General features: G+C 40.7%; 1 protein-coding gene and 1 long non-coding RNA gene across 2 annotated transcripts in view; one reads left to right on the plus strand and one right to left on the minus strand.

Moving 5' to 3' along the window:
• The window catches only part of LOC120848884, a 42109-nt gene that overhangs the window by 10169 nt on the left and 4317 nt on the right, over positions 1–27623 (minus strand). Inside the window, exons 2-10 of the mRNA XM_040220954.1 lie at positions 27041–27266; positions 25169–25264; positions 23572–23643; positions 16341–16415; positions 13651–13791; positions 11857–12015; positions 6206–6364; positions 4468–4623; positions 402–476 (exon numbers count right to left, since the gene is read on the minus strand). Of these exons, the coding sequence (XP_040076888.1) occupies positions 402–476; positions 4468–4623; positions 6206–6364; positions 11857–12015; positions 13651–13791; positions 16341–16415; positions 23572–23643; positions 25169–25264; positions 27041–27266 (1159 nt within the window). The remainder of the gene's footprint in view (positions 1–401; positions 477–4467; positions 4624–6205; positions 6365–11856; positions 12016–13650; positions 13792–16340; positions 16416–23571; positions 23644–25168; positions 25265–27040; positions 27267–27623) is intronic.
• LOC120848889 lies at positions 12845–24426 on the plus strand. Its single transcript, XR_005717790.3, has 3 exons — positions 12845–12948; positions 21941–22099; positions 23909–24426. It is a non-coding gene; the product is annotated as an uncharacterized LOC120848889 (long non-coding RNA).

Below are 27623 nucleotides of genomic sequence, written 5' to 3' on the forward strand. Positions count from 1 at the left end.
TGTTTCGTGGACAACGTTTTGCGGGTACAGGTTTCATGGACACGTTTCAATGACACGCGTTACTGAATACCACGCTGCAGGGACATTTCGTCGAGCGTCACTGGAGCGCGTGATAACCTACTCGGGTACACCCGTTACCGCCGCTTCGCCGTGACATTCTGCGACGGCTCATTACAGAATAAAGCTGATCTGAGCTGTCAGTGAAACGATCTGTCGATGAAACGATCTGTCGACGAAACGTCGATTTATGAACTGATGGCCACCGCCAACAGGACGCGACTGCCGGTAGAATTTTGGGGAAATTACTCTCTTTGCTGCCGGGAGAATATATACTTTCTTTTAACACCGTACTCTAAGAATCAGGCAAAACGTCCGCTTTGAGATTTATAACGCATACTTACTTCATCATCGCCTTTCAGTTCCAATTTGCAGTACTCGCAAGCAAGTTTCTTTTTTTCACACTGTTCCCTGTGCTCCTGTAATTAAATATATTGGTCAGGCTATCTAGAATAATAATATAAAGCATCAACTACAATCATCAATGTAACATTGTCTATAAAACAAAAAAAAACGAAACTAAAACATGAAATAAATGTGATTTATCCCTTGTCCGGAGTTTATTCTTTCTGTTGCCAGTCATTGTTACCAACACGCTCTTCAGTTAATGTTAACTCTAGCAGTTTATCTTAATTTATTGCGTACAAACTTAACTTTAATAAAAATTATAAATATTTCCTGCAAGTAGTTATTATTTTCATATCTTTTTACTTATTTAAAAAGTGTATAATTTATTAGTAAGCCTTATCATTCGATTCTAATAGCATAAAATATATTACAACCGAATGACGCCTCTACATTAAAAGCTTCTTTTGCCAACAGAATTTGTTTTTCGGAGAGCAATCACCCACTTAAATTGATGCGAGTCTACAATGTGTTAACATTGCATTGCGTCATCATTGACTTGGCTGTAAGAAAATATTGGGTCCTCCGCTTTACTACAAAAATGAAAGGAAAACTAAAATATTTTTTCCGGTGTAAGAAGCATTTGTGGTTAATATTTTAGACCCAAGCGCGAATGTAACATGTCAGAGACTACAATAAAATATTCCGCCGTCCTTCACGCTCCAGTTAAATTTTTTTTTACTACATATATATTTTAGCTCTCAAATGAAAAGAGTAGTCTTTTGTATCGCTTACGCCACAACATATAAACATTTAAAGAAAGTCCAAAATTACAATAAAAACCACTTCCTGAACTCAAATAAAGCCACCTATAACCATGTTGTGTTATGACAGCTTTTTGTCTGTATTTCATAGCGTGATCTAACAACCGTGTACTTTTTGACGCAGCGTAGATTGGCGCTGGGAGCACATGGAGAAACACCAAATGAGGGAGTACGGGGGAACGTGAGATGGTCGTCTTTTGAGAGCAGGGAGGCAATTAGTAAGTTGAAATTTGAACAAAGGTTGACTGAAATGAATGATACGCGGTGGGCACGAAAGATATTCTAGTATTTATACATGAAACGTTTAAACACAAAACGGACAAACCGAACCCGAAAGTTTACATTTAAAAACCTACACACAGGTGATGGGGCTGAACAGACTACGTCAGTGAAAAAGGGGGTGCGAGACAGACAGGAAAATGTGGGAGGGAAGAATGGAGAAGAAATCAGCTTTAAGAGTGTACAAGTTACGAAAGCAGGACATAAGAGAGGAAAAACTTTCACAATTCACTGGGAAGTGCTTTGCTGTTCGAGGCAAGAACGGGAGTTTTGAGGACGAGAACGTATAGGGCTAAATCTCAGGGGATATACAGATTAGGTATCGCCTGCCATAATGATAGCGAGACACTAGAGCACTTGGTTTTGAAGTACACGGTGCTTCGCCCTGTCCTACCTGAAGGGGTAACGGATTTGCCCAGGGCCCTGGGTTTTACTGGCGACGATGGAAGGGCGGAAGAGAAAAGTATTGCATTGACAAAGAGACGATTAGATGATTGGTGGAAATTATCTAGGGAAAATTGAATGACGGACAACTAACTAGCACAGCTGGGTACAGGCGGGACAGAGGAGAACTGGAACTCCCTCCTGCGTGGCTCCGGCCCAAAGTCTTAACCCTGTCTCCCAGTGAATGAGTCCGGTGCTGGGGTAAGGCCGACAAAATTTGACCAGTCGAAAATTGGTGACTCCCTCGACAAAAAAAAAAAAAGCAAGATGTTTTTTTTTTTTTTTTTGGCCCGATTTCTTGAAGGTCATCCTGGTGATATCCCACACTGCCTGGTGATAGTTAGGGGGAGAAAATTGGTTTTAAAAGGGCGGGTGGAATCACTTTTTTGTTTTGTTTTTTAGACTTCGGCTAGGTAGCGCATGCTACCGCCGGTACAGAGGCTATAGCCATTAACATCCATTCATCCGCAGAAATTGTGGTGTCTAGTATAAGTGACCAACATAATTAATAAACATTACTTATATCGCCCTCCCTTTAAAATAAGTAGAAGTTTAAACAGAGGTGTACCTTAATAAATAACATCAAGAAATATATAGACACACATTAAGATCTATTTCAACTATAGACCTTTGCAAAAGTCGACTTCTGGGCGCTGCCATCTTTGTCTGCTGGGCTGTGGAACGCCTTCTGAGCATGCGCCGTTGGTCTGGTCGATGGTATATGGGACGTTGCGGATACGTCCACAGCTCAGTGACTCAGCGTTTTTCGTCCGGGTGATAAGCGATGGAAAGCTCTATAGATGATTATTATCTGGTTATTATTAGCCCTTTTTTGGATATTGCATTAGCACGTTTTCGGTACAAACCACGAGACTATGAGAATGTTTACGGAAACCTACTACGCACAACTATTCGGTACATGGAACGCGTCTCTGACTGGACTGTTTCCCGCATAGAGTTATCATAATGTGCTCTACAGGTTCAAGTGGCGCTAGTGCGCTGACGAAAATTGAAGCAGACAGCAACCAGTTGAAATAGGACTTCCGGTAATGCATTTCTAGGGAAAAAGTGCGTTTATTTTCTCCCTGCGCTCGATCATAAGAGCAAATATCCCGAATGATTCGTACGTAGTAGGTAGCTTGGAACATTTCTCAGTAAGGCCGGCAAAATAATTGGCGAGTTTTGGCGTTTTTCGTTCAAAATCATTGCATTAAAAATGGTGCGAAAACGGCATCGCACGTGTATTTATGTGCACTCTCGGACACTGTTAGTGCGCGCGTCGGCGCTTTTCAGCATGGGGGATATACGTGTCAAATGAAAGGACATCTGGAAAAATAAGAAAGACGGCAAGAATTGCGCAGTAGCACTGGATCAGTAACTCCCTGTGCATGTACGATCAAAATAAATTGAAGGCCACGCAATAAAGTTCGATTTTCAATAAGTAAGTACCGCTTTATTCTTTCTGCTCTGTGCGAATATGCTTGTTCTACGTTCAAATCGTCACCGCCACGCTCGAAATTTTTATAACAAGTGCGTGATAAATGCTACCTGGCAGAGAAAAAATAATAAAACGAGACACCTTTCATAGCCAACGCCGTTTATTCTTTACGTTTTCAATGTTTTTAGCCGCTCGTAAAGATACTAGACGAGTTTATTTTTATATAGTGGCAAGACTGGCATTTTAGCAGTATGTAAGCGTCCCCGGAATGCTGGCGAGCCTCGAACACACTCTGTATTCCTTTCGATTGTTATTTTGCTTTGAATCGTCGCTTGTTTTTACACACCTGCTGCGGAACCCATGATTTGAACTGCAATGTAGCGAAGTGGAACATCTTTCACTGATGAGGAAAAATGCGCTAACTAAAGCAATTACAGATTTACAATGTTAATCAAGGTACATACTATTTGGTCCCACCCAAATAACCAAAGTGTTGCGGGTTATTTTCCGGTGAAGAGACAAAATGCACGCGTTTTCCCATAGGAATGCACAGGAGCGCCGCAAAAGTAGACCGGTTGCTGTCTGCTTCAATTTGCATTACGGAAGTCGCATAGACACTAGCTCCGGTTGAAACTTTAGCGTACATTATAATAACTCAATGGTTTCTCGCGTCCTAAAAAGCAGGCCGTCCAGTTCCGTCTGATGACGTCACGAAAGTGTTATGTTGCCGCCGGGCGCGATCCTGGCGGTGCCACAGCAGCGGTTGTGAATCTGGCAAACGCCTTTTCTACTGAAGGTCGCTTTTTACCTTGACAGTGGCACGGAAGCTTTAGCAGTCCCTGGTTGGTTCTCCACGACGGAAGCGACACTCGCCTTCGCCCGTACTTTTTGCCGTGACTTGTAGCACCAAACGCTAGGGTTGCAGCATTTATTAACATGACAATTCGTTTTTTTGTGACGTCATGAGCAACCCCCCTTCGGGGACACTTTTTATGTCAGGGCGAGATAGGACCCCAAACACACCAGTCGAACACGCTTTCCAGGTACCGTAGTAGAATCAACCGTCAGTTTATTCCTCACCTTTTCTGTAGAGTAGGCGTAGAATCCTTTGCAGCTCTCGCAGCCCACAACACGCATTGGACACTCGGAGGCGTGCTTGAACTTCTCCTTCCGTAGTACCTCGCCTTCACAGTCATCGCAGACCACTGGCTTCTCGGGGCATTCTTGATCATGTTCCTTCAAATTACGATAAAAATTATAACACAAGCTAAGTACTACCTGCCCTATTTTTCCATGCATGCCGGACTATGGTTAGAAACTATACATATAAAATCGATTTATTAATGAGAAGGCCGTCTAGACTATATTTGTCTTTACTAGCGTAATTCATAATCACGCACTTTGTATTCGTCTTTGGAACTTACGTCCGATAACTGTTGTTTAATTATTTTTACAATATCGCTTTTCTTCGTTTACTCGTATGGAACGAGGTATTTTATTTTGGTAATGTACTGTAATGTATTCGGTAGAAATAGAATCGATAACAAGATGTCTTGACACGAAACCAAGTTCGATTCAGTTTTTAATGTCTTTTTCCTTGGTTGTATTCTTCAAACATAGGTATTTTCGCTTGTGGGCTGGTATACATTTCTTATGCGCACTAAAAACAGGGAACAAAATAAAAGACAGAAATAGTGTCAGCGAATATCTTTTGATCTTATCGGTTTATTCGGGATAAGATATCAAACTAAACCCATCAACAGTGCTCTCAAAAATGCAAACGTCCTTAAGACTAGGTAGTGCGTATACATATATGGGTATCTAAAAGATCGCTTCCGATTAAAAATGCCGTCAGCAACTTCCACTGACCGCAAATGTTTATTGAAGCAAAATATTCATGTTGAACAAGATAGCATCACGAACTAAGAACTGTAGGTATACTCCAAATGAAATGAATGTATGTCCAACACCTGGACAATATGCAGGGTGCTTAATTTTATTTCAAACTATTTTCTGTAAAAAGGGGATGAGAATCGCATGGTGTCCGTATCAGCACATATGTCTCGCGCTTGACGAACATTATTTGACTGAATACAAGTCACTGTAAGTCGGCTACTTAATTAATATCTGCTGATTATATTTTTCAATGTTGTTTCTATAGAGCACGCTGCAATTGCGCTATTTTTGGCAATTACTATTAGGAGCTACACCAATTGAAAAAGTTTGCTAACAGGCAATGGCGTCTGGAGTCAATACTCTGATTAGTTGTCGCGACCTCTCACCCGATTTTAAAATCGCGCCTAAAAAGAGCGCCCGAAGCTCTCCTCACACTGACGCTTAGAAGAGTCACGTAGTCATCTCAATTACGTTGTCAGTGGGGTTATTCTTTTTTTACTTGCACCAGCCTGCACCGCTGCAGAAATGTGCGAGTTATTGTACTTGTATAGTACAGCTGGCGCAGGTAAATTGAACGAGGCCACTATCTCGGTGGCGTGTCTTTGAAGAAGGGGCAGCCAACACACTGTTCAAATACTAAGAACCTGACTCATGACTACGACACTCGTCTGAGCGCCATTGTAAGCTAAGCATCGGGCGCTTTTTCTTTTTGTTTGTGCGAGTTTAAAATTAGATTTTGTTTTTTGTCTTTTCTTCTTAGTATTATCGGGATTTTTTCTTCGTCAAAACATAAATGAAAGAGAAATAAAAAATTTAAAAAAAACTCGGGTATAAGAGATACTCTGGGTATTATTTTAAGAAACAGCAGCGCAAGAGAGACAGCAAGTTCTGCACCTCTTCCCGCGTCTTAAAAACAACTTACGCTAAATTCATCATAGGACATTGCACTTTTGCAGGCCTCACAAAGAACTACTCGCTTCTGGCACTCCTCTTCTTGATGATTTTGTATTTTTTCATTGAGAACGTTGGCACCGCAGTCGGAACACTTCCTTTCGATCTTCGGACACTCAGACTTGTGTTTCTGAGAAAAGGCATACACTTGTGCATACGATGGTGATGATCATTAAAAATAAGAAATAAAAACCAGCGTAGGTCGTAAACTGAAAACAGACAAAAATATAATCATAGCGCTTTTGTTTACCATAAAAAAAATACCTTCTGCTTCTACTAATACTTTCAAAACTCCCTATAAATAGGTGGTAAAAAAAAACGCGTCGGAAAGGAACTGACAGGCGGACATCGAGGTTGCAAGAGGCACACAAATTAGCCAAATAATTACGTAATATTTACCTATTACTGTTCTTATTAATAAAAATAAAGAAAGCTTAAATTATGAACTTGCTGAGCGTCGTCGAAACCCCCTAAATAAGTTAATGGTAGCAAGACTTGAAGCACGTGAGAAGCGCGGGAAAATGCTAAAGGTAAAATTGTTGTAGCAAACGGAAGGCTGGAAAAGCGAAAACCTGGATTATTATCTCATCTACTGCGTTTTCGCATCCCCAGCCTTCCGCCTGGTGCCCTAGTGGAAACTTCAGTGCATTCTCCCGCTTGCCACCGGTTTCAAAAATTCCTAAATTAGTGAACTGACTTGAACCATGTGTATATTTGACTAATTTGAATGCTAATTAAATTTTATGTAACTATTTTGGTAAATAAGAAGTGGGTTTTTGCAATAATCCTGACGTCCACCGTGGGTGACAGTTTGTTCCCTAAGATAGTTTCTTTCTTTTCCATACCGCCCTATTTCAATGAAAATTTCAAAATATTCGCACAAACTCCCGTGATGAAAATTGAATGAACCCGCAAGGATATTAACAGATTTTTAAACATGCCGTTTATCGTACAAAGGAAAACTTGGATTCTTGTGAGGTGTTAGGCAATGCAGAGGGTAAGTTCGTCTAGTTCTTGCACAGGAGGGGTCGCGGTGATGTCAGAATGTCGAGTCCTTATTGGCAAGTTCAAAATAAGAGTGCGAAGACCTCGAGGCATCTGGCACTGAGGTCTACCCACTATCCTTTCAATCAAGGCCAATCAGAACTGGGCGTCGTGCTGACGTCACCGCAACCCCTGCGCAAGATGCAGACGACTTGCTCTCCGTATAGTCATGAGTCAGAGGGCGGCCGGTAACTGGTGAATGCCACTGATGTATCCTAAGTTTAGGTAACTTCTCTTTTGTAAAGACATTTACACGATGACTTCTCAATACTCGAAACCCCAAACAACGGGTTCACAACATTTTGTTATGTGTTATTGGCTTGTACAATATTTGGGCTTGAGCAAGAACATTTAAATAACATAAAATAATTCATTTTTCCAGTACATTTGTTGTGGCTTACACTATTGTATTATATCCCGTGAGGGGTTTCAAGTAATTCTAGATGGAAACAATCAGGTAAACGTATAGTACAAAAAGAAGTACAGTGGTGAATTTCTCTTTACGTAAACTGGTGGAGGAACATTTCATTACTACATGCTTATTTCATTACTACATGCTTATTTCATTACTACATGCTTATATCAGTCTCATTTCGCAAAACGCTATGCAATGTAGAATTTGTAAGTATATTCAGCAATAATTTATTATTTATGGAAGTAGTAAATTGTTTATATGCGTACAAGCTATTAGCAAGCATTTTCATTAGAAGCTTATAGGTTATAAAAATATGTTGCAACGAATGATGCCCATGCCTTGAAAGCTTCCTGTACCAACAGGGCGTGCTTTTGCAGAACGACCACTTGCCTAACTTTATTAGACTATAATTTATCAATATTGCATTAATTCTCCGTGAGAAAATATTGGTGCTCGTCTTTACTAGAAGTAGGTACGAGAATTAAAAGTAACCATATCGAGACACATGACAGTTTTACTCGAGCGCGAATCTAAAATGTTACAGATGAAAATCCTCACAATTCCGTCAGATTTTCTGCTCCTTGAGCAATTCACTTTAAAACTAAATATGACTCAAGATTCAGATATTAAGCCTTGTTTTTATTTTAGTACATGCCGAAACACAAAACCAATCGTAAAGATAAACAAACAATTTTAAATGTACTCCACTGTCTGACCTCGAATGAAACCACCCAGCCATTTTGTGCTCTAATAGCTTGGTTTTCTGTATTTCAGTGAGTAAAACCATAGAGTTATTATAATGTACGCCAGAGTTATAAATGGCGCTCGTGTGTTGTGGCAAATGGCACGCATAACCTTTCGGTCACGAGCGCACTTGCTCGGAGACGCGCGTGGTAATGTCGCCCTCCTTTTGAATCAGTAGGAGTTTAAAAAGAGGTGTAGCTTATTAAATAAATCCAAGAAATATATCAACTTACATTAATTTTACTTTCAACTATATTGATATTATCTGGCCTTGGGTAGCCCTTCATTTTATCTTACATTAGCGCGTTCCTGAAACAAGCGGCATGACTATGACTGTGTTTGAAGCAGTACAATAGGTACAACTACAGTTCACATGGAACGCGTCTTCGACTGGTCTGCTCAAAACGTCCTAAAAAGTGGTTTGCCTCAGAAGTCTCATGTTGTCGCCGTACGCGATTCTGGCCGAGTAACAGCAGAGGTGATGAATGTGGCAGACGCCTGTTCTACTGCAGGTCCCTCTCGAGCTTGACAAGCAACAGAAGTTTTAGCAGCCAGGAGTGGGAACTCCGCGACGGCAGCGGCACTTCAGTTCGCTCGTATGTTTTGCCGTGCCTTCTAGAACCAACCGCAACGGTCGCGAAATCCGATAACATAAAAATTTGACGTTTGTGACGTCATTTGTTGCCCTTCGGGACCACTATAATAAGTTTACATCACGCACTCTGTAGTCGTCTACAGAACTAATACCCGCACATTGTTACTTATTTTGATGCAAGTGCACTTTGTTTTTACTCATAAAGAACACAGTGTTTTGTTTCAGCGATATGTAATGATCAGATATGGAGTTTATCCCAAATATATTTAGAAAAGAAGAACCAATCGTTCCAACATGCTAATAACTTGCATTTTCTGTTTGTTTTATTCATTCAGCATCAGTAGTTTTCCTGGTGACTGGCACAAATTCGCTAGGAAAGTTTAAAAAAAAAAGTGAACTATAGGACAATTTAGCAATATTATCCAGCAGTTTCTCTTGATCTTCTCGGTAACCAAAGAGAAGGCATCATTGTACCCACCAGCAGTACTCTTCGAAGTGTAAACTACTTTAAAATTTGGCAGTATCTTAAAATATTGAACAGCGTTTTGCATTAAGGATTATTGGTGTGCGAATATTCGTCATTTTAGACTAACGAATCCAATATTACCCTATTCGGTTTGTTAATCGAATCGAGTAATAATTTTCAAAAGTTTCGAATATTTTTCGAATAATTTCCGATTAGTCGTTACAGTCGCGCCGCGAGATTCCCTTCACAAGCGTCCCACAGCGCTTCGGTACGCCTGCCATACGTGCCCGCATGATGGCAATACGTAGCCTCTTCTCCTAGACAATGATTAATATCCTCGGCAGCAGCAGTTTCTCTCTATACGTACGTTGCTGTTGCCTCGATCAGGGACCACTGTTAAGTATAACCCGCATGAAAGCGATTCGACAAGAGACGAGACAGGCGACGTCGACCCGCTTCGCTGTCGCTCGTTCAGTCGCGCGATGAGGCAAGCCGCAGCGAAGTAGTGTGAGCAAGCGACCAAGGTCATGAAGACGTTTTCTAGAAATCCAAACACCGAGCGACTCGACGAGCGACAGTGAGAAATCTCCATCACTCGCTGCTGACTCTCGTCGCTGTCGCTCGTCTTGTCTCTCGCTAAATCGCTTACATGCGGTTCAGCCTTTAGGGACCACTTTCGCACGAAAATTCTTGGGAACGCTTTCGGAAATCGTGTTGTCGAAACGTTTCAAAATTGCTTGCAACTGTACCGCCACTCTGTATCAGCGAAGTAGAAGTGGCAGAAGCAGGAAGTTGTTCGAAAAGAAAGCGCAGTAGAATATGGAAGTTTTTCGGCCGCTCCCATGCAACCGATTCAAGAAGCCACAACAACTGCTTGTCTCCAGTCTTTCCCAACACTTTCCATGGTCGTTCCACTTGTTCAGTGCTTGAAAATGTTGCTTTTTGAGGGCGCAAGTGAAACAATGTATACGTTTTCTCACGATCTTCTTAGATCAGTGAAAACAAGGTTCCTGGACGTAAGTACACTGGCACACCACGCCCTTGCCACCTTCCTTGATCCTCGATTCAAGGACATCTGCTACAACAAGGAATGAAAAGAGGATGTAGAGTTCCTAGTCAGTACATTGCTTCAGGATGTACCAGGCTCAAGCGAACTCTGATTTTATGTTCAACATCCGGGTGAATTGTGATATTATGTTTAGAATTCTAATATTTTAGTAGCTTTTAACCCTATTTAATTATATCTCGTTGAACTCTACTCATTATCGTCTAGTAGCGTCTTTACAATAATTTCAAGAAACATTTTGGAACAATAAATAAATTTTATAATCTCTTTGCTTTTCTTTAGTAGCTGTCTACTTACTATTCAGAAAGTATTCGAAAATTATTTGATTCGTAATTCGTATTCGATTTGGTGCCACAATTATTCGATTCGAATTCGATTCGGTTTCAGAAATCACTATAGCACACTCCTATTAACGATGTCGCCCACAACTTACCCTGAGCGCGTAGATTGACTGGACCAGGTTTTCAGTGTTGATCAAGTCAGCATTAAGAATAAACGATATAAATATTCGCTTCTTTGTTGTTTAGAAAGACCGCTCGGCATGCTATAATAGTGCCTTCAATAAGTTGTTGATATTCTCCAAATAAAATATAGGTACCAAACCATTAGAGCGTACTGAGTGCATCATTTGATTTTGAACGCACTTAAAACGATGCGTTACTGGGGGGTAGGTCTTAACGAAATAATCACCAGACTTGGTGCTCATTAAGCAATGAAATAACCGTCACCGTAAGTTGGTTAATTAACTAAACTATGTTGACTAATTTTGAATGGGTTCTATGGCTTACGTTGCAATTGCAGTATTCAGGACATTAATATTAGATGCCAGACAACTTAAAATAATTGAAGAATAATCGATGATTTTTTAGACATTATTTATTAGACTTTCACGACTTCTCTCCCCTTTTAAATATTGCAGACGGAAAGAGCGCCTGAAGTTTTTTTCTATGATGACGCGTAGAAGAGTAATGTAGTCATCTCAGTCGGGTTGTCACTATCTCGGAGGCCAGTACTTGGTGGATTCGCTGAGAGCACAGAGTGGATATAGTGACGCTGTGACTAAACTGTACGTTACTCGCCTAAGCGTCATTGTGGGCGCGGCTTCGGGCGTTCTTTTCGCGCGCAACCTTGAACCAGTACTTGTTTTTTTTTTCTTGGTGTTATTGGCCATCCTGCGTACGGCATAACAAAGGAATAAAAGTGAACCAGAAAAGTCTAAATACTTGGGGTCTAAAACATGTTCTGAGCAATATTTTAAGAAACAAAGCGCGCGAGAGAAAGCAAGCACTTACGCCAAGTTGAGTGCAAATCACCAGACTGTGGCACGCTTCGCAAAAAACTACTCGCTTCTGGCACTCCTTGTCCAGGCGATCTTCTAGGTTTTCGTTGAGAACTTTGACACCGCAGTCGAAACTCTCCCTTTCGATCTTCGGACACTCATACTTGTGTTCCTGGAACGAAACATACATTTATGCATAACATGGTGATGATTTATTAACTTAAAGTAAAAACAAGCTTAGGTTGCATACAAATGAAATTCAGCACTTTTGTTTACTGTCAGAAAATAATGTATAAAACTATAATGAACCATCTAGAAAATCCACACATTCACAAACATGTCGTTAATCTCTCAAAAAGGTTTAAATTATTTTATACTTTTGCGTCAAAGTCATAGGTCAGAGGGAAGGTATGTAAAAATGACCCAGATCAGTCCTATGGTAAGGTGAAATGCCTTTTATAAAGACATTTACATGGTTACTTCCCATTACTCAGAGATCCAATTATAGTGTTCGCAACGTTTTGTCCTAATCCATATAAATATCTGTATATTTGTAGCCTGTATGCCGAATCCTTTTATTAGCATATCATAATAAAATTGACCCCCATTCTTTCTGGTGTACATTATTGTGGTACTATCGGGGAAAAATGAAACGCGAACAGAGGAGCGCGTGGCTCGCGGTACAGGCTGCGCCGCCTGGAAGCGAGCCTAGGGGCGAGGGTGCGTGGCCTACTTCGATGTGTTCACGCCCCTCGATTGGCGCTCCCCCAGCTTCGGCAGTACGCCTCTCGGTGCGCTGAAAGCCGCCACCGCTATCTTTGCCTTCTCGGCGAGTGCGGCGAGCTTCTTTGCACCGCACGCGCTGAGCCAGCAAAGATAGCGGTGATAGCTTTTAGCGCACTGAGAGGCTCACTGCCGAAGCTGGGGGAGCGCCAATCGAGGGGCATGAACATATCGAAGTAGGCCACGCACCCTCGCCCCTAGGCTCGCTTCCAGGCGGCGCAGCCTGTACCGCGAGCCACGCGCTCCACTGTTCGCATTTCATTTTTCCCCGATAGTACATCCCATTCCGAATTTCAAGACATGCTAGAATGGCAACACTTCGGTAAGTGGATACCACCATTAAGACTGCAGGTTAATCTACCATACAAAGAGTGAGCGTGACTTTGTAGAGTGGATGGGCGTGTAAGAGGCTACTTTTCTTAGCATGTAGCGAACTATCATTATTAAGAACGGCGAATATTTTGCAATGCCCAGAGTTAATACCCTTCTTTATTGCCAGAAGTTAAAATTGATTTCAGTATTTGCGCATAAGATACGAGCACTAATTCTAAGGCCAAATACAAGTTTTACTTTGTATTCATAGCCACAATAAAACAAATTGCACGGGTTTATCTTTTCTATTATCCTAACATGTATTCTTAGAATATTTTCTTTCCCTAACGACGGCTGAAAGTTATATAATAAATTTTAAAATTACATAGAGACAAACATATTATCAGGTTCACGTAGATTGATAGTGGAGGTTTTACACACCCCGTTTAAGATACAACATAGACCCTCACTCTGCAGTGATATATCAGCAATAAAAATAATTTCTGTGACCTTAATTAAAAATACCTAAATTTTTATTATAAATTCGTTTCTAAATTCACTCTTACCATATAATTTGAACTTCTTAAACTTTGCATTATTTATTTTATACCTAACCATTTCCAGTGCAGGCAACGCAGTGTTTATTATGTTATTTCAACGAATGAAACTTTTGACGTTTGACGGCCGGTTTTTGGTGGTACCGTGCACCTACCTTTAGCTTGCTTTCCAGTACGTTGTTTTTACACAGGGCGAAATTGGATATTTCCGCAATAGGTTTACTTAATCGTCTGGTTGAACTGCTTTCAGCAGCGGCCTCAAAAACCGGTGAGTCTTTCCACGACGATCGAGTCTGCTGTAAAAAACGGAAAACTTCCAAACAATATTTTAAAAGTATCGTTTTGCTTTAGAATACCAATATCTAAACGTTTTTTTTAATAAAATAAAATAAACAATTTGCCTGACGCTAACTGAGTTAGTATAATTTGTTCAAAGTTTATGTTGTGCATCGAAGTTCCATTACAACATTGATGCATACACGTATCAGCGACGCATCCCTTTTCATCAATACTTTTCCTGACCTACGCAATCTTGCGACGTCATATACTACATAAAATAACTTCCATATATTACGAACAGCAACGAGTGAGGATAGAAGATTGCACAATTTAAACTCGGTCTTTCAGTTCTGGACCTAAGAATATACCATTTCGCACACACCCGCCTTCACACTATATGGTTTATAAAAAAATATATTCCTGTTGTAATAAAATCTGCGACAGCAGTGATCGTTAGTTTGATTGTGCGCGTAACCTCTAATGTAAAATGGGATAGTAATGTTTTCACTCAAATACTTGTTTATTTTATTTGTATATGCATGTGTCATTTTTTATTATAGTTATAGCTCAAAAATGTTGAGTGGAATTCAACCCCGTCAATAATAAAATTTATGTTTTCTCACACTAAACCTTCTAGGACACCTTGTGGTGGATGGTAATGCGAGGGCAAGTAAAAAATTATCCGCACTTTACATTTTATACTAAATTATAGAAATGTAGGAGTTGAACAAGTACATAATTTTTCTACATTGTCTTCTCCCTTTTTAATGCACTTTGTCTAGTGCCACTTGCTTGCGTACTTCCTCCAGGACAAATGTTTCGGTTTGTCGCCCAACCCTTTACGCGCTCCCCGCACCGATGGACGTCATGCTCCCCCTTCGTACATGCAGATTGTACGGACACTTCAAACGTCTAGATACACTCATAAAGACTATTATGTTGCAGAGCACTGTCCCCGTATTGTGTGATCAGCCACCGATAAATTTCAGCCCCTGGCACACAAAAAATTTAACCATTGCTCTTTGTTTCTCTTTAGTGCACGCTGCTAGCAGAGCGGCCATGCTTACAGTGAAACAGAAGCAAGACAAATTACGCTATCAAGGTTAAACAACAATAACGTGACCACAGTAGTATCAACTCATGCGCAGAATGCAAAATGGAAAGCCTAAATATGTGTTATGGTAAGCATAGAGTTACTATGATGTACGCCAGAGCTCAGCTGACACGTGTGTGCTGTTGCGAATTGAAGCAGGCAGCAACCAGTCAAAAACTGACTTCCGGTGATATGCTACCGGTAATGCATTTCTACGGATAAAAAGCGGGAGCGTTTTTTTTTTAGCTTTATTTTAGGAGCAAATTTTACGAATTTTTGTAAGGTAGCAAATAGAAACATTTCTAAATCATGACATTAAAGTATTGGTCAACTAATGTTTTTCTTTAGAATTCATGGCATATAATAAAGCGCTAATACAGCTTCATGCATACATGTATGTGCACTATCGGACATTGTTGTGCGAACACGGCGTCGGCGCTTTTGAACTTAAGAAATTCGCGTGCCAAACGAACAAAGGACATTTGAAAAACCTAGCGAGATGGCGATAACTACGCAGTAAATTGAAGCAGTAGCTTCCTGTGCATGAACACGATCAAAATGAAGTAAAGGCCACGTTACCGTAGTTCGATTTGCAAGAAATAAGTATGACTTTGGTATCTCTGCTTGTGCAGGAAGAATCGTTCTGTTTTCAAACCAGCACCGTGCGCCTGAAATCTAACAATAGGGAGGGCCAGAAAGCAGGAGCACGATAAAGTCTGTCATAGCGTAGAAAATAATATTTAAGAACACTTTTCATAGCCCACGTAATTTATACTTTACGTAAAAATATTTTAACCGGTAATAAAGTTGCAGGATGGTGTAGTTTTCATATAGTGGCAAGACTGCTGGCAAACCTTGAACACTTTACATTCTTTTCAACTGTTATTTTGCTTGGAATCGTCGCTCGTATTTACGCACCTGCTATGGAACACAGGTCTGAACCTTAAATATAGCGAAGTTTAACGTCATTTATTGACGAAAAAAAATACTGTAGCTAAAGCAGTTAAGCCTTTACAATGATAAAAAATGTGCATGCATTTCGGTTCGATCAAAGCAACAGAAGTGATCTATGTTATTTCCCAGCAAAGAGAAAAAACGCACGCGCGTTTTCCCATAGGAACGCACAGGAGCACCGCAAAAGTACACTGGGGTCTCTCTGGTTCAATTTGCATTCCGAATGTCTCAGACACCAGCGCCAGTGTCACCTCTTGAGTACATTATCATATCTTTATGATATTAAATGCGCGGATAATTTTGACACCCCTTCTCATTATAGTATTGACTCTGTGCTTCATAAAAGTTTCATGTATGATCAAACAGCGTGCTGATGAAGCAACTAGCAGTGCGGTTTTCCTTTTCCTGAGTGTTTATAAATTATTGAGAAATATCCTTTAAAGCTTCAAACCTAACTTTTAAAGCGTTTTACCAGTCGACTTGTTTCAATTGTTACAATTTCAAAAACACATTACTTACCTCCTCAGAAAACTGTTCAAAATCATGGTCCCAGGTCTTGCCGTCGCCAGTTTCATCAACATCCATAGTCGTGTCCTAGAAATTGCCAGTATTCCAGGTGTCATCCTTCAAGCACTACGTTGAATCAGTAAAGAAACTTCGCCTTGATACAACAAGAGGTTTGTTTCGACACGTAAGCTTTATCTGCTATGAAAATGAGCCTGCTTGTTGGGTTTGGGATGCAATCGCTGCTATTGCGATTTCTTAAAGAATGGGGTCGGTTACTTGTCAAGCCGTATCTGTGCTGCTTTTTGTGGTATTGTATCATCTACATTATGATAAATAAACACTATTTATAATATTTGGTAAGAATGTAAAGTGAAATTTGTACCGTTTTAAAAATGGTAGTCTATTTTTCATTAGGGTGCAATAAAGTAATCAGTTTTTTTTTCATACTCACAAGCACTGACGCATGTCTCATACTAAATGTTTAACTACACCTGGTGGATCAGCGAATACTTTCAAAACTTCCTAACTTTAGGGTGGGTGATATAAAAAAAACTTTGCGGGAGTGAACGATCAGCCACGGTCGACATCAGAAATATGAAAAACATACTAAGTAGCCAACTAATTACATAACATTTACTAATCGACCTTTAAATAGTGAAAATAAATATTTTGTTCTAATTGCTAAGCGTCATCGAGAACTCTAAATCAGTCAACTATTGCATGACTTCTATCACGCGGAAATCATGGGGGTCCGCCAAAGTTAGCACTTCTGCGGGAGACGCAAGGCCAGCGATCCAAAAGCGCGGATAAGAATATCATCTGCATTTTCTTATGGCCGGTGTTGCGCCTGCTGCACGAGCGGTAACTTTAAAGCACCCCCGCGCTCCCACACGTGCATACAGTCGTACTAAAACTGACTAATTTAGTGGTTTTCTACGACACTTATCAAGTATGTACTTGGAACCATGTATTTATTTTAACTAAATAAAAAGTAAATGAGTAAGTTTTAGGTAATTGGTTGGCTAATTTGTAATTTTTTCTGTAATTACTGACGGTTTCTCGTAGCTGGCATTTTGTACCCAGAGAGAGTTTATTTTTCTTGAACCACCCTATTTTTATTATTATTAGATTTTTTTTATAGTCCTGAACACCCCTTAAATCTAGAAGAAAAATCGCACCCTCAGTCTGTAGGTCCATGTTTTGTAACCATTTTTTGGTTGTAAAAAAAGGTTCACATAGTGTATATCCAATCCACTTTGAACTAGATATCCTTCTTGTGATATCTCCTCCTTTCTTCCCCCCCCCTCCCCCCCGGGTGAGGAAGCCGCCAGTTTTCTTCTGGTCAAAAGTAGTAGCCGTTATCCTGGCACTGGGCCCCCTGGGAGACAGGGTGGAGAGTTTGAACCGGAGCCATGAGGGAGGGAGTCCCAACTTTTCTTTGTCCCGGCTGTCCCCACTTGTGTTAGTTAACTGTACGTCATTCCATTCTCCGTAGATAGTTTTCACCAGTCTTAATCCCCTCTTTGTTATTAAAGTACACTTATCATCCATTCTTCCATTCCCCTCTGCAAGCATAGCGCTCCGGCTAAATTCGCCACCCCCTATGGGAGGGCGGGAGCAAGGCTTTAGCGACTCAACACCACTGGTTTCATTGTCTCGCCTTCCCCTTTGCATACGGCACTCCGCGTATTAATTTCCTCATACTTTGTCCTATATGTCCTCGTCCTCAATGCTCCTATTCTAGCGTCAAATAACAACGAGTTCCCCCGTGAATTATCACACCAATGTTTCTTCTTTGTTCGTGTTTTCGTCTCGTATACGTAGTTGAAGCTGATTTTTCTTGCATTGTTTCCTCCCACATCTCTCTCGGCTTTTTTTACATCCTTTTTTACTGTGACAATCTGTTCTGCCCCCCACTTGACTGATGGTATTTAAATTTTAGATTTCGGGTTCGGTTTATTGACATAGTGTTAAAACTTTTCATGTTCAGTTCCTTAAGTACATTTCTCGCGCATCGTGTATCCTCAATTGTGTACAGTGTTTATTCAAATTTCAACCTTCCGATCGCCCGTCTAGCCTCGAAAGATTCCCAACCCATGTTTCCCTGAACTCCTTCATTTGGTGTAGTCCCATACGCCCCCAGTGCCGGTCTGCCCAAGCTCATCTGCCTGGGGCCCTAATCTGGACCCTTGGCGGAAAAGTCAGCGAGAAATTCGGCAGCTATGATTGGCCAGCGCCAAGGTCAAGTGTGGCGTTGGCCAATCGCGGCCGCCAGATTTCTCGCTGTCGTTTTCGCCTAGCGTCCAGCTTAGGGCCCGTAGTCTCTAAGCTAGACTGTACCTCAGATTTCGTGCAAAACACCGCATTGCCAAAAAACTACCCCGGTACCGTGACTCCTCTTCATCTTCCCCTAACAACCTCATATCTTTTGTAACTACATAGTGCCCTATGATTCATAATTCCTGCATTCCTTTCCCTTTCTTTTAGCATATTTTCCTCCTGTTCTTCTAAGTATTGTTTTCACTCATTGAGCCATACTCCTAAGTATTTGTACTTCTCCAAGTGTTCAATTAAAGCGTCCTAAATTTTCAAAAGGTCCCCCTCTCCTCATTATAAACCATTATTCCCGACTTGTCGCTACTTAATTTCAGGCCTAAAGAGTGTCCTTCCTCTCCACAAATATTGATCAGCTCCTGTAGCGTATCCCTGCTACCTGCTAACAGTACAACGTGTGCGTTGAACATTCCTGGTATAACTTGGTTTACTTTTTTCCCTTTCTACATATAGGACATATTAAAACCTAAAGTGCACTTTTCTAATACCTTTTCTATTATACTCAGGTATATTACAAAAGTAGAGGTGATAGGGGACAACCCTGCCTGATTCCTCTTTTTATTTCTGCCGGTTCTGTTATTTCCGGTTCCCATGTTATAACAATCTCATTATTTGCGTATACCTGTTGTAAAAGCCTAATCAAGTCTGCATCTAAATCATACTCTCTCAGCTGTACCCAGAGCTTTTCCCGACTCACATTGTCGCACGCCCATTTAATGTCTAGAAAAAATCTCAATGATGATTTCCTTCTCATTCGTGCGACTTCTATATATTCAGTAATAATGAATAAGTTTTCATCTACTCTTCTATCTCTTCGGAACCCGTTCTGCAGCTCACCTAAAATCTTTTCGGCCCATTTTTTTTTTAGAGCAAACCTCTTAGGGGCTTGTTTCCGGCTTAAGCGGCGACACCCCCCGAGGTCACGTGACCCCCTCCCTTGAGGTCACGTGACCCCCCCCCCCCCCCCGAAGTCACGTGACACCACCCTCCCCCGAGGTCACGTGACACCTTCCCCCCGAGGTCAGGTGACCCCCCGGAGCATATTCAAGAATGAGGGGAGAAGGATGAGAACGAGGAGGGGTCTACCCTCCCCTCAATACCCTTCCCTCCTCCCCCTCAGTACCCTTCCATACTCATTCCTCCTCAAGAACGGCGCTCTAATTCGGCGTTACAGGGAGTTGTAAATGGTTTTGACTTTTTTTTACTACCTCCATCGCTGCTCGGTACAGGACCGAAGTTACTGTTATTGGGCGGTATGATGTTACGCTGTCCTTATTTCCCTTGCCTTTATAGAGCATTCACATTCTGCTTAGTCTGCGGTCATTGAGTACCTCTCCCCCACTTATTGTTTAATCAGTTGCCTATCTTAACTTTAATTTGCTTTTTGTTCCTAATGTCTTGACTAGTCTCATTCCTATGCTATCTGGGCCTGTTGCCATTTCAGCAGGTACCTTAGTTCTGCTCTATCACAATCGCTCGTGGTCGTCTCAGTTGTCTCGCTAGCGTTCTCGTCATGTGCCGTGTTGCTGTTTGTGCTCTTTCCAATTTTGTTCTGTTCAAGTTCTGCGGATGTTGCCTCGATTATTCATCTAATAAATTCCCTTGCCTCCTCGTCCTCTAGATTTATTTTTTTGTGTGTGGTCAATGAGCACTTAAACCCTTGTTTTTCTTCCCTGTGCATTACTGTACTCTCAGAACCTTTTTGCTGCATTCATATAACTTTGATTTACCTCCACCATACACTGCACTCCACCTCTATTAATCTTGGCCTGGATTAGAGCAGATGTCTCTCCTTTTCTTTCTTGAAAAGTATTCCACTTCGATGCTACCTCAGCGGGTGAGTCCCTCCTTTCCTTCGTCCATCTGTGTTCCCTTGAGGCCCCTTGTGGCCCTGCTATGGCCGCCATAAATTCACTGCCCTACCAGCTATTTGGTGTGTGCTCCCTTCTCCTTCTTCCTTTTTGTTTGATATTGAACTTATCTAACTCTTTTTTTAAAAGTGTTTACTAAATCGTCATTTGTCCATTCTCGCTCCAGTTGTCTGGATACTATAGTCTTAATTCGTTCTGATACTTCTTGTATTTGTGAATTGTTTAGGGTCAATATATACTTTTTCGTTCAAGAATTTTTTCTCTGGTTGTGCAGTTCCAAACTTTAGTTTAAGTCACTTGCTATCACTTCCTATTATTTCACAAAGATGGTAGTGCACAGAGTGTTGCCAGACGTTCGAACAATTTCTCATATGGTCTCTTTCCGTACCGGCTACTAGATGGCACAGACATTTGAAAAGTATCCATTAAAGTTCAAATGTTGTCAGTTCTTCGTTTTGACAGCGTCTTGGCATAAGGGCTCCTGTGGCCAGCCTTATGGAGTGCTATACTTAATTGCCTAGTACAAATACTTAAATTACAAGGTCACCTTAAAACAGCGAAATTTTGCGCGATGCTGAGTATGAAGTGTTTCAACCCGCAACATATCATTCTGTTTTATAGCCTACATCTCACAGGTTTTAAGCTTTAATTGCGTCCGTTTAAACTTCACTCTATACAATATAATTATATTTTGTTATAAACCACAACTAAACCTTGACGCTAATAAAAAATAAAACAAATACAAAATGCGTTTTTGCTATAAACATTTTCGAATTCGTTAGATCTTCGCAGACTTATGCCCGTTACTTGAAAAATCTTATCGATTACAATTACAGATCACCGAGCCTCAAATGTAAGGGATTACCGTCACAAATTCCCGCCATCTATTATTAGGAGTGGCGTTTGGGAAGGACGTGTGTAGCAGCTGGTCCGCGGGATTTCACTACACAAAGAAACATATTGTTCGCTGTATGTGTTCGACTCGCTTTCACTGCAAGTGTGTCAACATCGTCAGTAATGACTAGGACCTACTCATGCAAGATGGGGTGAGCCAGTAAAAGTGTGCAAAATGCATCAAGCGAATAAATGACAACGTCGAAATTCCTACGCCTAGAACTTCAACCGTAGATTTTAGAATGGATGCGGAAACGTACACGGACGACATTCCGTGTTCTACAGGTTCATTGATATCCAAGAAAGGCACTCAAACGGTGCTGGAAGCTCTTGTCGACAACTTCGCACGTCTGAAAGCGGAAAACGTATTGCTACGTGAACAAGTTCGTCGTGTCAACGATACCGTTTCTTTGTTCATGAGCCAACGCTCCACGAAAACTTTGAGTTGGTGGTTTTCATCCGTCGTCCTATGCCACTGCTGCTACAGATTTTCCCGCCTCGTGTATCACACAGCCAAGCCTACCGGGGACTCGGAAAATGGTGCCAGTTGACTCTTCGACGAAAATCATCGGTCCATCATCGTGCCTTCCCTCTGCAGCGTCTACAGCGCAACGACACTCCGTTCCGCAAAGCACCGTGGATAGTGACGGCTTCACCACCCGCCGCAAGCCCGTAAAACCATCTGTCTGAACTTCGAAAGCATCAAAAATAGCTGTGATTCAACATGATCCCTCTAGCTTACGGTGATCGGCAATTAAGGTGCCTGGAGCGCGTCTCAGACTTCTGTATTTAGCGTTCTATGCCGCCCATACGTTCAAAGTTGTTCCTAAATGGCAACAAGTGACGTCACAAAAGCCGGAGTGTCATGCTGTCGGAGGTGATGATCCTGGCGATTGGTCATAGAAATGTTGGCGAAAAGCACGAGCGAACGCGAATGTCGCTGTCGTCGCGGCGTCCCAACTTCTGGCTGCCGAAGCTTCCGTGGACTGTCAAGCTTCAGAGCGACCTTCAGCAGAACAGGCGTCTGCCGCACGCACCGCCGCTGCTGGGACACCGCCAGGATCGCGACCGGCGACAGCATGACACTTTTATGACGTCATCAGGTGAAAATCGAGGGACCAGTTTTTTGGGGCGCTGTACACACACCAGTCGGAGACGGGTTGTAGGCACCATACTTGTATCGAAAACGAGTACTGCGTCAGCATTGGGCGACGAGTCGGATCAAACCACACGCATACTGCCCGAAAAATGACGACCACCAATGTTGCTCGTGGATCTTTGAAAAAAAGAGTCTGTGTGGTCCTACGATCAAAATACAATATTGTTTGTTTCTATTTGTTGATACAAAATAATCATAAATTGCTACAATAAAATTCCAAGCAAATAAGAGCTGTTTCACACACAAAAAAGAAAAAATCGGTCCCGATTTTACAGAATTTTTGAAAAATTCATTCATTCACATGTAGGTAACATATTTTATTTTGAAAATATGTTAAATTTGCATTTAATAGAACGAACTAAGTTCTAGCTTTACGGTAAGTTCAAGGTCACTAACACACCCCAAATGGGCCAAACTTTAAAAGTTTTTCGAACTGTTCTAAATATCATCAAAAAGAGTGACTTTTTTTTAATACTTGAACAATAGCAATCTTTTTTGATTCATTATGCGTAATAAATTGATTTTAAGAGTGTCACAGAAGATTCTTAGTGCAGTATTTTCAGAAGTGTACGTCAAAATAGCGAGTGGTCAAACATATGATTCAATACAGGCAGCAGAAAACACGCGTGCAATTTGATAATTGTTCGCGAACTTTGGCACCTTTTAATTGTGACCTTTTTAAAATATTTCAATGATCAAAGTGTAAACTGATGTTTCGTGAGGTTTCTCCTCTGACAGTGGTATATGTCTTGAAAATCAAATACCTACGAAGCTTGCTGTTTTCGCGGTCTTTTATTTTAAGAATGCTGCCAAAACATATAAATATATTTAGTCAAAATTTAAAAAAATGTACTCCAAAACACTGTCTCAACTGACATGAAAACAGATATATAGCATATATAAATGGTCACCTGAGCTTTTCTGGTCCATGTAGGTACTATATCAGTTCAAATTCCAATGCACGCACAAACAAGAAAACACTTACCTCATTCTTTCTCTGTTGAACCTTTGGTTGTACAATGCTGACGTCGTACGAGTGACTCGTCAAAAGGTGGTACTGAAAAGTAATAAATTGTAACTATAACACGATCCACTTACGCAGCTGTCGCGCTGTCTACCTTGATTGAGTGTGTAAATAATAAACAAAAACAGTCCAGGCAATGTTTTTTAATATTGAGCATATGATGTCACCTTGATGCTGAAAATATATCAACGTCATATGGTGTAGTAATAGCTGAATTCGCAAGAGAGAAGCGAAGATACAAGCACACTTTCCCGACGTGCAGTGAAGTGGTTTAATTTTTGCGCTTCGTTTTTTTCAGTTGGCCTTTTGTAGGTGGCGGTACCTGCACAGGTCTTTGGCGAATGCGGCGACGGCACACGGCCGAGATAGTAACAATGCCACTGAAATTACTCCGCTACTCTTTTAAGCCTCATTGTGGGTCAAGCTTGAGCGCACTCTTTGAATCGGGAGAAAAATGCGAACACTAGTTGTATGTCTCAAAAAATAATTAACGTTTCACAAATTCTTTCGTTCGGTTTGGCCTCTTATACTAATTGCCATCATCACTGCAATTACAAAATGGCCCATAAAAGCAACACTCAAAAATGTTGATCAACGTATTATAGTTAATTTGCGTTCCGATCATGATCCTTTCCTTCGCCCATAATGTCCGCAATGAAGGCGGCGTCTACATACATGTAACCCTTTTTTTTTTTTTGTAAAATGAATTGTTTTCATTATAAACCAAAAGCACCCTGCATATCTGCCGGGTGCGTTAATCTAAAGACCTTTCGTTTTGCATGTCTATCGGATCCGTCAACACCGCGAATATGTTTCTAGTCGTATGGCCCCATTCCAGACGGCTTAAAAATAATAAAAATGGATCATAAAGAAATATGCATCTCCTCATTTTCCAAAAAGAAAAAAAAAAGCTTTGCCAAAAAGCGTTTTGATTTTTTTAATAAATACATAAATTAAAAAAAAAATTTTGGAATACTTTTTCGGGATGCTATTTATCCCTAAATCTGAATTGGCTGCCGTGAAAACGGCCAATAAACATAACGCCAAAAGCAACATTCAAATTTTCCCTCTCTCTCTATTGGGATGACGTCACATGTTATAGAACTTGCAAGTCGGCCAGACAAACAAAAAAAAAAGATATTTCTGCATGTATTTTTTGTTCCTTGCGTGGTTTTAATTACCATTCATTTCATACCATCAATATTTTCGCGAACAAGCTGTAACACCCCCGTATACCCGCAAATTACATAATGATTTCAGTGTTGCCAGTAAATCGTCTAAGCTCCTCAGATCAAATATGGTACCTTAATAACTTCGCGGAAGAAAACAATATTGTGACTTGTAATTTTGATTACTAGTTCAGATGTGTCTATTATTGTGTTAAAACTGTTAAAGCAAATCATTGAATATCAAAATTTTAGCTTTTATAAATACAAAATCTTCAGCCGAGCACCGGCTCTATACTATCTGTTTTAATAATTTGGTGTAGTCGTTTTGCAGAAGTTTCTAAGTCTCTTACGCCAAATATTAAATACATGTAGGTTTTGGTGTTTCGTACCCTCATCCAGTCCAGCATCACTTTCTCTTCACAGAAGGGGCAAAGAGCTAGCAGGTAGTTTGCCACATAGTTGATACGGGGACGAGCAGCCTCAAGCTGAAAATATTTTTTTTTTAGCTTCAGTTGGGTAGATGTTCATGTTGGGTAGATAACAAATAAAAATTAGACATGCTTTAATCCCTATAACAAAAAACGTGTGGAAGGTGTTGCAAAAACGGCACAGACAATAAAAGCTACTTGCAACGCATATTACGCTTAGAAAATACAATCAGTATGATATACCTATGTATAAAAAGGAAGAGGGCTCAAAGCAGGTAACATGGCAACTTATTACCCATTGGGGAAATTATAACAAGCGACAATGATTATTTTAAAACATTGTGCAAGCCTGTTTGTCAGACCGTTTTATTTGATAAAGCGTGCACTCCCTATTATTTTGGGGAAAAAATTAAAGTTTGAAATAATACCCTTGAGATGCAGACTGTGTTGTGAGCTATTGCATTTATTTAGTTGTATATTCATGTGTTATAAACTTTAGTAGTTAAAAAATGATTGTACAAAGCTATCATTTTACGTCCAGCTATCGATTCCTGCAGCCGCAGGAAATTTCACATCTCATAGTTGTGTCCTCCAATTACAATGTACGGCGCTCGCCTCAATCATGAAACAGTAAATGTGCTCCTAGCAAGCCCAATTAACATATTTTACAGCTGATATATTTAAAACAGAGTTAAACGCAGTGTTTCAGATGCAGGATGTGAGTTTCTAACATACGACTATATTTACCAACATATATACCAACTTATTTATAATACTTTTATTTATTTGGTTATTCGGGTTATTCTGCTGCTCCAAAAGGACATTATTGCGGGAGAGTGGTAAATGAACATGCTCGCAGGAGAAGAGTAGGAGTTTTATTTGTACTAGCTGGGTTTTTCAAAACGATGCAGTCGCATTTTTACTAAGCAAGTGTTATTCTTTAAGATATAAGATATAAAATGCGATAATTATTTATACTCCCCGAGGCCTGGCCGTCCCCCTTCATCAATTCCTATTAAAAACGCGTGTAAAACATTCTAAAATACATTATATGGGTAAATGTAGAGAGTCATCGTGCGTGGTCGCGGGAGGAGTCTAGCACTCAGCTCCGCCGGATCAGCCAAGACAGATTTTTTAGACCGCAGCTCTAAGGCGCCCCTTTCCTGGTTGAGCGGCGTCGCCGTCGCCGTAACCGCGCGTTGAATTATGGGAGGTTCCCATAATGACGTCACACATGATGTCATGGGTGACGTCACGAGGATAAAAATTTTTCCGTTAAATTTGACGGGAAAATATTTCGCTATATTTAGCGGGGAAATTTTCTGCTAAATTTAGCGGGGGAAGTTTTCCGCCAAATGTAGTGAGGAAGCTTTACCCTCGTGACGTCAACCGTGACGCCACTCAACCCGGGAAAGGTTTTCCGTTAAATTTAGCGGGAAATTTAGCGAAAATTTCCCACTGAATCGGAGGGGAGCAGGAGAGGAGGAGGGGAGGGTACAAAGGGGGGGAGCGGCACACCTTCCCCTCCTTACCCTCCCATCCTCTTCCTCAAGACCTGCACTCTAATTCGGCATTACAGAGAATTGTAACCGTCCAATTTTTTTTAAACAAATATCGGATCTTGGGGTTCATTTGTATGCTTACATTTCTTTAAAAAAATACATGTTTACTTTTGCTAGAGTGGAAAGGGGACAAATGCATTCAAGACACACACCTTCAAAATTTGCGCATTTATGAACAATATGGCGCGATAGATTATATACAGTATACAAAAACTTTATCCTCGGCACAGGACACTTTTTCTTCTGCTAAATATCAAAGAAAAGTGCTCACTTGCGCAGGGCTTGTGTTAACGCCACATTTAAGGCAGTCATAACCTTTGCAATATTGTTTGCACTCCAGGCAGAGTCGATGGTTGAGGCAATGAAGATTATATATTTCCTTTGGAATGCATTTGCAATGATCACATTCAGCCTTGTCTCGTACGTCCTGTGGAAACCTCAGGTAACATTTTTCAAACAACCAGAATCCTTTCACTTGACGATATTCTTCATGAAGACTGAAAAAGAAATTGAAGCTATTTAATATTTTTGAAGACAAACACAAAACACGTTTAAAAAAAAGTAATATCTTGATTATGTGGTCTAAAAATACATTTGAGTAACGATAGATTTTAATACACAGACGTTTCTGGAACTGTAATATTTCCATCACCGATATACTCACTCCATGGAGTGTCATAAAAATAGAGCGACAAAACGGCGCGAGTAAGAGTATTGATTTAATTTTACTTTCGTCGGTGAATTTTCGTTAGAGGAGGTGTGCGTGCGATAAAATAATCGAACAATTTCTTGAGCACCGAGTTTTGTGCAGAACAAAGTTTTCCCGCTTTCCAAAAAATGTAGACCTTACATTT

This window comes from Ixodes scapularis, unplaced genomic scaffold (genome assembly GCF_016920785.2).
Source record: "Ixodes scapularis isolate PalLabHiFi unplaced genomic scaffold, ASM1692078v2 PGA_scaffold4__175_contigs__length_147842914, whole genome shotgun sequence".
Taxonomy (NCBI): Eukaryota; Metazoa; Arthropoda; class Arachnida; order Ixodida; family Ixodidae; genus Ixodes; species Ixodes scapularis.